This window comes from Pediculus humanus, genomic scaffold, assembly GCF_000006295.1.
Source record: "Pediculus humanus corporis 1103172107714 genomic scaffold, whole genome shotgun sequence".
Lineage (NCBI taxonomy): Eukaryota > Metazoa > Arthropoda > Insecta > Psocodea > Pediculidae > Pediculus > Pediculus humanus.
Genome location: NW_002987318.1, coordinates 470 through 9,697, shown reverse-complemented (window position 1 = coordinate 9,697; position 9,228 = coordinate 470). Strand labels below are relative to the sequence as shown.

Genomic DNA, 9,228 nt, shown 5'->3' with positions numbered 1-9,228 from the left:
ATAAAATGCTCCACTTTGAAAAAGCTAAAAAATTTATATTTAAATAATATATATATATATATATATATATATATATATTAAAATAAATTGTAATTATGTGAATTGATAAAAAACAACTTACCCATAGCTCTTCTCCAACGAGGTAGCTATCTAAATAATTAACTACATTTTGATGTTTGTTTTCTCTCATTACCAATATTTCATTAATTATTAATTCTTGCCTAGGCTGCTGAGTCAAATCCATTTGTTTTATGGCCACTTCCGTTCCTGTAGATGTTTCTATTGCAGTATATACTGTTCCACTAGCGCTAATGTGAAAATAATATAAAAAAAAGAAAATTATAGATTTAATACATTCGCGGAAAGGTAAAAAAAAATAAAAAAATAAAAAATAAAATTATTCCACAAATTTATATACAAAATTTAAAAAAATTATATTATTATTGTTTTTTATCTCTTGCGATTTCAACTTTTTCACCGGGGTTTTTTTTTTTTTTTTTTTTTTTTTTGTTTCAACCGAAAAATTTTTTATCATTACAGTATTATTTTTTAAATCATTATGTAATTTATAACTAATATTTGCTACTGCAATTCTAAAACTACAAAAAATGTTTTTAAATAACGCATTAAATCGAATGATTTTCGTTTTTTTGACTGTGCCTCAATTATTAAACATTGTTCTTTTTTCCGGTAAATTTTTTTTACTTTATATTCATGATTACGACAAGACAAAACCTTTTTTTTTTTTTTCAGTACCTTTAAACATGTTAAATTCTCTTTATTAATAATGCCGGCAACTACTACTAATGCTCGTAAAATGTTTTACCATAAAAATCACTTAACAACGATAGTTACGCAAACAATTTAAAAAGAAAAAATTTTCTTATTATAAATGCCCAGCAGAAATTCAAAATTTATAACGGTACACAATTTAATTTTCAAATAAATTTTTTTTCGATTACTTTCACGTTATTTTATGAATTCTCTAACACGCGATTTGTTATGTTAAAATTTGCATGATTAAATTGAAAAATTATTTTGCAGTTAAATTTCGTTCATTAAATAATTATTATATTATTTATTTTTTATTAATAGCAAATTATTTAAAAATAATTTCTAAACGTTGACAGGAAAAAAAGCGTGAGCAACTTACCCTTGGCCTATTTTTTCCATTTTTGTATATTTCCTATTGGGATCTCCAACAGAAACAATAGTTCTGAGCTTGTCTAAAATTCCTTCGCCCGGCATTCTTGTTTTCCTTTGTTTGTTGTCACTGTTTGTTCTAGTTTCCAGTTGATTTTGATTAGGGTTATTGCCATTATTTACAATTGGTGGATTGTGATTTTTATTTTTGTCTAATACTTGAGGGGTTGTTATACCGTTCAACGCAGTGGTTGTTTTATTTAACGTTCCTTGAATTATGGCATGATCTTCATCCAGTGGCTTCGTGTACTGAAATCCAAAGCAAAAAATAATTTCACACGGTTACCTTATCGTATATAATTTTTATGCATACAATAAATAATAATAATAATAAATTAATAAAAAAAAAAAAAAAAGTGTTTGTTTCTTTGACTCACAATTGATTTCGTTCGCTCAGGTCTAGCGGCCACAGGCGGAGGAGCAATTTCTTCTTCATGGTCAGAAGATGTAGTGGTAGCAGCCTCCGTGTCGGGAGTAGTAGAACTAGGAGAACTGCTAGACGGATGTGATAAACTATGTTGGCTCTGACTGGAGTTTGAATTAGTAGCGTGCTGACGCAGGCTTGGCCTAGGAGATAATTCTGCTCCAACTATTTAATTAATTATTAAGTTAATAAAGATTTAATTTTACACACATATATATATATATATATATATATATATATTTTATTTATTTTTATTAGAAATAAATTGACACAATTTTTATTACGAGTTCGTCGAGTAAAAAATCAAGTTTTAAAAATTTATTTAAAAAAAAAAAAAAATTCAAATGGATTCAAACTCGACAAATAAGAAAATATGAATGAGAAACACTTATTAAAAAAAAAAAAAAAGCAGTAGAAAAATAATGAAAAGGGTTCTTAAAACAATTTTTTGTTAAAATTAATTTTACTCACTTAAACAAATACTTGAAAAATAAAGTTTTTTAAACAAAAAGTTTTTGTACGATAATGACAGCGAAAAGTTTTGCAGTATTTTGAACGATGAAAAAAAAAAAAAAATAATGATAATAATAAATAAATAATGGTTTGTAATTTAATTTTCATATAATGAGTTTTTCATTAAATAATTTCAATTATTTATTTTTAAATAAATTATATTTTTTATCTTACCGCACATTTTAGTTGTGGTCATAAACTTGGAGCTTTTACTCTCCTTAGTAGAATTATCGTACCAATTGAGCACATCTAAAACAGCTTGAGGATTTTTTTTTTGTTCCTGCTTGCTAATATTTGATGACATTAGGAGTTCTGCCCATTGCTCTGGCATACCCTACATAAACGAATAAAAGTGACAATATTTCATTTTATTATTATTATTATTATTATTATTATTATTTTTTTTTTTTCTTGTCGAACCATCGGAACGGGGCTCGATAAAAAATGCGTTAACTGTATTAAAGTATATTTACAGTTACGGTCTTTTCTCTCTCTCTCTCTGCTAAAAAAAAAATCACGGGATTTTTTATTTTCTTTGTTTTTTAATTTATATTTTTACTCATAAATAAAATCATTGGCTATAATTACGGTAAAATTATGAATATTAAAATGACATTATTAAATTTTTAAATCAGTGCAAAAAAATACCAATAGTAGTTTTCAATTAATAATGAAACTATGTATTTGTATCTTGTCTAAATGTTTCTATTTGTTTTTGCCACAAAAAAAAAAAATAGTTTAAATTTTAAATGTTTCGCATGTTTTCAAAAGTTTTTCTATATTTTATTACTAATTTTTAAGTATATACGAAATTTAAAAAAAAAAAAAAACATAGATACATTAAGAAGGTTTTACTTACTTTTAACGGCAGCTTGAAATAAAAAAAACAATCGTGACACAGATAAAAATTAAACTTGTATAAGTTAATTAAATTTTTTTATAAGCATAAGAAATTATTTCAACAAATGAATTTTTGACAGAAAAAAGAAAAAAAACCTATGTATATACAAATATATATATGTGTGTGTGTGTGTGTGTATTTGTGTAAATAAGGTAATTTTTTATATAAATTGTCAGAAAGTTTGTAAGTGGTAGTTTTCATATAATCAACACATAATTGTTAGAGAGTAATTAATTCAAAAGGGTTGCTTAATATTTGAATTATATTAAATTTTAAAATAAATCTATAATTATTTTTATATGTGAAACACTGTAATGTTATATCTAATCACTGACTATATAAATATTTCATTGAAATGTCGGAAGAAATATATTATTAATATTCATTATCAATGTCATTTATCATTTACAGAAAAGACATAATTTTAACTTTGAGACAAATCCAGAACATAGTCTTAGTTAGTTTTTTCTAAAAAAAAAATACATTTCTCTGGGATTTCATTAAACTGCTTGCATTTATCAGTGAAAAAAATTTCATTTTAAAAATTCAACTAAAAATTTTCCATCTTGGCTCTTGCATATTTTTTCAGGAACCATTTTTTTTTTTTGTTTGCCATTTCTATAACTGTAGAAAAGTTTAATAGTAAATGTAAGATGGTAAATTATTTACAATGTAAATCAATCACTTTGTTATTTAGCAATGTAGAATAATTAATTATTCTTTTAAGTAATAGAAATTGGTAAAACAAAGTCAAAGTAACCTTCTTTGTCTTGAAGAAGGAGAAGAAGCAAAAAAAAAAAAAAAAAAAAAAATTTAGTTGATTTGGGTACTTACAGTAAATTCTCCTGTGACTGCATCGAAACCAACATGTACAGTGTGCTCAAAATTTGTAGGATAAGATATATTAGGCTTATCCTCTTTGCTTTTCACTTTTATTTTGTTTTTAAGAACTTTCTTTTTACTCGATTCGGATTCTGGCTCTTTTGGTAGTGGCCTATCAACAGGTAAGGTAGGAGGCATATCTCCCCTGAAAATTTTAATAAAAATCAAACATATTTTCAGTTTTGGTGATCATCATTTTTTTAAAAAAAATTAATATGTAGAAAACAAAGGAGTCATTACAAAATATACACAAATGGTAAATTTTAATAATTAATTATTTTTGTAATAATATGTAAACCTTTTGCTTAATATAAACATTTAATACTTTTATCTTATATCATCATCACATTTATATAATTTTTCATTGAAAAATTATTGAAGATTTATATTATTATTAACATTTTTTAAGACTTCATTACGAATATAAATAACTTGAGAAAACAAAATTGTAGTATCAAAGAAAAAATGTAAAAAAAAAAATTACCTGGATTTTTAATTATTAAAAATTTAATGTGGCTACGATTAACAATGAATCTCAATAATAATGTTTTAAATTTCTGGTCAACTTTCACGTAAAATAGCACTCTGTTTAAACAGAGTATTAAGAAAAAATAATAATAATAATAATAATAATAATACAAACTAATTTGCCAGTGAACCAAATGACTTAAGTCTAGAAAGAAAAAATAATAATAATAAGAATGAACAATTACCTATTACTGGTCAACCGTACAGGAGGAGCAGGAGGTTTATCGTCTTCATCCGACATAGCGATAATAAAACTTAGTTCATTCAAAAAAAATCCACGCCCTTTGTTACAATCAGATTTTTTTAACTTTGACTCTGAAACATTGTTAAACTATAAAATAAAATAAAATTTGATTTTTTTTTTTTTTTTGTTAAAAAAAAAAAAGATTGAAATTATTACCAGTTCAAGGCGGAAAAACCTAAAAGGTTTTCTTTCGAATGACGTATATTTTTTGAATTACCTAACATGATTATACTGGGAAAAAAAAGTTTTACCTAAAATTTAAGAACTAAAATAAAATAAAGCACTTTAACACAATTTAATCCAATGTTACGTTCAAAGCGTTAGAATTAAACTTTTCTTAAAATCTATAGAAATATTCTCAAAAGCGAACGTTGCATATTAGCTCTATACTAAAAGTGCATGCCTCCATGTTGTCGGTAATAATAGTAAATAAGTTTTCAAACAATTGCATTATGAAGTTAAATTAAGTATTGTTTATCAAAAAAAATTATTAAATTATGACGTTTTTACTTTCATGTTGTTTTTTTTTTTTTTTTTTTAAATGCATAATCTAAAAATATTGATAATTTAATAATTATACTCTCAATAAAATGAAAGGGGAAAAAAAAAAAAAAATAATAATCTCAAAGTGATTTTAAAAAAAATGTCGCGTTGCGACATTTAAAAACAAAATGATTGTTTACGGTTAGTTTTCTTGAGTTGGTATTCAATCCGTATCTTACGTTTTCTATGACCATTTTTAGATTCTACGAATAGTTTACTAATTTTTTTTTTTTTTTTTTTTAATCTGATATTGTAGTAACCGAAAGCAGTACAAGATGAAAAAAAAGGTAATTAAAATTACCAAAATTTTTCCTATTTTAAATCGAATAAAAAAAAAAAAAAATTATTTGATTTACATTTCAAAAATGACATTTTTTCTTTTAATTAAAAGTGTGTATACAAAAAAAAAAAAAAAATAATAATAATAATAGTAATTGGTGGTGAAGTTATTAAAAAAAATTCGAATGTTATTTTTATTTAATATTTTTTTTTTTTAAATGAAATTTTTATTTATGCGGTTAAAAAAAAATTTATCATCATACTTTTTAAATAAATATTTTAAAAATGTTGTAAAGTTTTACATGGCATATATTTTTGTTTTTTACTTTCAGGTTCTTTTAATGGGGAAAAGTGGCTCAGGTAAAACTAGTATGAGATCCATTATATTTGCTAATTATATTGCCAGGGATACTAGAAGGTTAGGAGCAACAATCGATGTTGAACATTCCCATGTTAGGTTTTTAGGAAATTTAGTATTAAATTTGTGGGATTGTGGTGGGTATGTAATTTTACCTATATGCCTAGTCATGTTCTGAATTTTAAATTTCATTAAAAATTTTAAATAATTTTTATTAAAAAGTTATCGCACATGAGATTCTAACATAATCAGCGAGAAAATTTAAATTTCTTTATTTTTGTTGAATGTTCTCATTTTGACATAGTTTAAAATGTGTTTATCGTAACACATTTTTTTAATGCTTATGTTGTGATTGAAAATTCGCTTTTAACAAATTGATATCTTCACATGAAAAACATTTGAAATATGTTGTTGAAATGAGTTTAAAGTAAATTTTTGCTGTTTCTTTTATTTTGGGATAAAATTTTATGTGGTTGTTAGTCATAATTTTTATTTTCAATTTTAGTCAAGAGGCATTTATGGAAAATTTTTTTGCCAGTCAAAGGGATAACATATTTAAAAATGTCGAAGTTCTTATTTATGTTTTTGATGTAGAAAGCAGGGAATTAGACAAAGATATGCATTACTATCAAAGTTGTTTAGAAGCAATTTTACAGAATTCACCTGAAGCTAAAGTATTTTGCCTAATACACAAAATGGATTTAGTTCAAGAGGATCAACGTGATATTGTAAGAATTTTCATTACCATTTTTTATATTTTCTATTTCGACTTTACTATTTACTGATTATTATTGAATTTTTTTTTCTCTCTCTTAAAAAAATAATATCATTAAAAAAGATATCTGTGTATATGTAATATTCTAATATATATATATTTACATTATAAGAGAAACATTAAACTCAAAAAATTTGAAAAATACAATGTTTACAATTTCCAATATATATATATATATGTTGTTAAATTTTACTTAATTGTCAAGTTAAACATTTTCTAGGCGCTCAATATAAAAGTATTACAAATTGTAAGGGGTACAAAAAAAAAAAAAACAAATCAATTTTTCTATTTTTTTTTTTTTTTTCAATCGGTAAAATATACATGTGTGAATGTGTATGGTTATCTTTGAAATTTCTTTTAATAAAAGGTAAACCTTGAAAAAGCTATAAATTAATTAAAAATAAAAAATACCATATTTTTATTTTATTATAGATATTTAGGGAACGTGATGAAGATCTGAAAAGACTATCAAAGCCTTTGCAATGTACTTGCTTTAGGACTTCCATATGGGACGAAACACTCTACAGAGTAAGGACAAAAATTTTTTTTTAAATAAATAAGAAAATAATTTTAATTTTTATATGAAAATAAAAGGAAAAGCGTGTGACACTTGGAAAAAAAGATAAACTAATAGAATTTATTATACCGACCCAATAATAATTTTATGTTTTCTAAAATTCAAAAGTTTTTACACACGTTCCGCCCAAAAAATATTATTTTTATAGTAAAAAAATTTTATATTTAATTTTTGTAAGTTCTTTGTTTACTTTTTTTTCACACTTGCTATAAAAAGCTCAAAACAACTATTAACAATATATTAATTCATTAATTATTTTTCAATGATTTTTAAATAGTTTATTTTTTTTTAGTTAAACCACGGTTACAGAATTTTCAAATATCAATTATTATTTATATGCAAAATCAATCATTTTTTTAACTTTTTTGTTTAATTAAAAATACTTTAGACAGTTGTGATTTAGTTAGAATAATTTTTTTTAGGCTTGGTCAAATATTGTTTATAAATTGATTCCAAACGTTCAAGAATTAGAGCAAAGTTTAAATGAATTTGCTAATATAATAGATGCAGATGAAGTTTTACTCTTTGAAAAAGCTACGTTTCTTGTCATTTCTCATTGTGAACGAAGGGAACACAGAGATGTTCACAGGTTTGAAAAAGTTTCAAACATAATTAAACAATTTAAATTGAGTTGCAGGTAAGAGAAATATATATATATATATATATATACTTAAATATTTTACTAAGTTAGTTTTTTTTTAAGAAAAAAAAAAAAAAAATGTTTAATTTTAATTTCAGTCGTCTTGCCGCTCAGTTTCACAGCATGGAGGTAAGAAACAGCAACTTTGCTTGTTTCATTGACGTTTTCACATCCAACACATATGTAATGGTTATTATGTCTGATCCTGGAATACGTTAGTTTTATTGAAAATCTTTATTATTATTATTATTATTATTATTATTATTATTATTATTTAAAAAAAAAAAAGTTTTTTTTTTACAAGTTACTTAATTAATTTATTTTTTCATTTTAGCATCAGCCGCTACTTTGATAAACATTAAAAATGCCCGTAAATATTTTGAAAAATTAGAAAGAGTTGCACAAACTCAAAGCGCTCTTACAAGATAATTTGAAAATTCAGTTTAAAGTGACCGTTAAATAAATTTTAATTAAAAGGTCTCTTAATGGAAAGTGTTTTTAATTATTTCTGATGCGTTCTTGCTACGAACGTGTTTTCTAATTTTATGTACTCATCGACGCTTAATAATAAAGTAAATAAAAAATTATTGATTGTATATTTTTTTAATAAAAACTAAATTAAATTTTAAATAAAATAAAAATTTATAAATTAAATAATTTTATATATAATTTATTTTAAATTTCTTTTTGTTATTGGGCTTTTAAAACAAAAACTTTGTCTCAAAAAAAAATTTTATAAATGTTAGCACGGCGTTATATAGCCAAGTTTTGTTTTTTGTTTTTAAATGAGCATAATTTAATTTTATATTAAAGTGCCGAATTTAAAAATAATTAAAATACATATATTTATAAATATCGACCTCATAAATTTATTTCAAAACCATTTTTTTTTTTTTTTTCGAAAATCGTTCCCTGGGTGCAATTGTGCCCCTGTTGCACTAATCGAATCTCGACGCACGTCGAGTTTTTACCGTACGCTCTCGGTCTCGGTCCCCGGGCTTTTTTTTCTTCGTGTTCGTTCCCTCGGTGCAATTGTGCCCCTGTTGCACTAATCGAATCTCGACGCACGTCGAGTTTTTACCGTACGCTCTCGGTCTCGGTCCCCGGGCTTTTTTTTCTTCGTGTTCGTTCCCTGAGTGCAATTGTGCCCCTGTTGCACTAATCGAATCTCGACGCACGTCGAGTTTTTACCGTACGCTCTCGTCTCGGTCTCGATCCCCGGGCTTTTTTTCTTCGTGATCGTTCCCTGGGTGCAATTGTGCCCCTGTTGCACTAATCGAATCTCGACGCACGTAGAATTTTTACTTATGCGCGCTCGCTCTCGGTCTCGCGCTCGATCCCCGGACTTTTTTTTTTCTTCG

At 24.8% G+C, this 9,228-nt stretch overlaps 2 protein-coding genes across 2 annotated transcripts in view; one reads left to right on the top strand and one right to left on the bottom strand.

Moving 5' to 3' along the window:
* Phum_PHUM310720 (serine/threonine-protein kinase PAK, putative) overlaps positions 1 to 4,692 on the bottom strand; it is a gene marked incomplete at both ends in the record, with an annotated part of 5,519 nt that extends 827 nt beyond the window's left edge. Inside the window, 6 exons of the mRNA XM_002427289.1 lie at positions 118 to 308; positions 1,154 to 1,452; positions 1,581 to 1,783; positions 2,315 to 2,474; positions 3,876 to 4,068; positions 4,637 to 4,692. Of these exons, the coding sequence (XP_002427334.1) occupies positions 118 to 308; positions 1,154 to 1,452; positions 1,581 to 1,783; positions 2,315 to 2,474; positions 3,876 to 4,068; positions 4,637 to 4,692 (1,102 nt within the window). The remainder of the gene's footprint in view (positions 1 to 117; positions 309 to 1,153; positions 1,453 to 1,580; positions 1,784 to 2,314; positions 2,475 to 3,875; positions 4,069 to 4,636) is intronic.
* A 1,127-nt stretch (positions 4,693 to 5,819) lies between these two features.
* On the top strand, positions 5,820 to 8,296 carry Phum_PHUM310710 (uncharacterized protein; the record flags this gene model as incomplete). The annotated part of the gene is made up of 6 exons (XM_002427288.1): positions 5,820 to 6,016; positions 6,381 to 6,603; positions 7,083 to 7,178; positions 7,650 to 7,864; positions 7,966 to 8,081; positions 8,202 to 8,296. 6 exons carry the CDS (start codon positions 5,820 to 5,822, stop codon positions 8,294 to 8,296), a joined length of 942 nt encoding a protein of 313 aa, XP_002427333.1.
* Between the last annotated feature and the right edge of the window lie 932 nt (positions 8,297 to 9,228).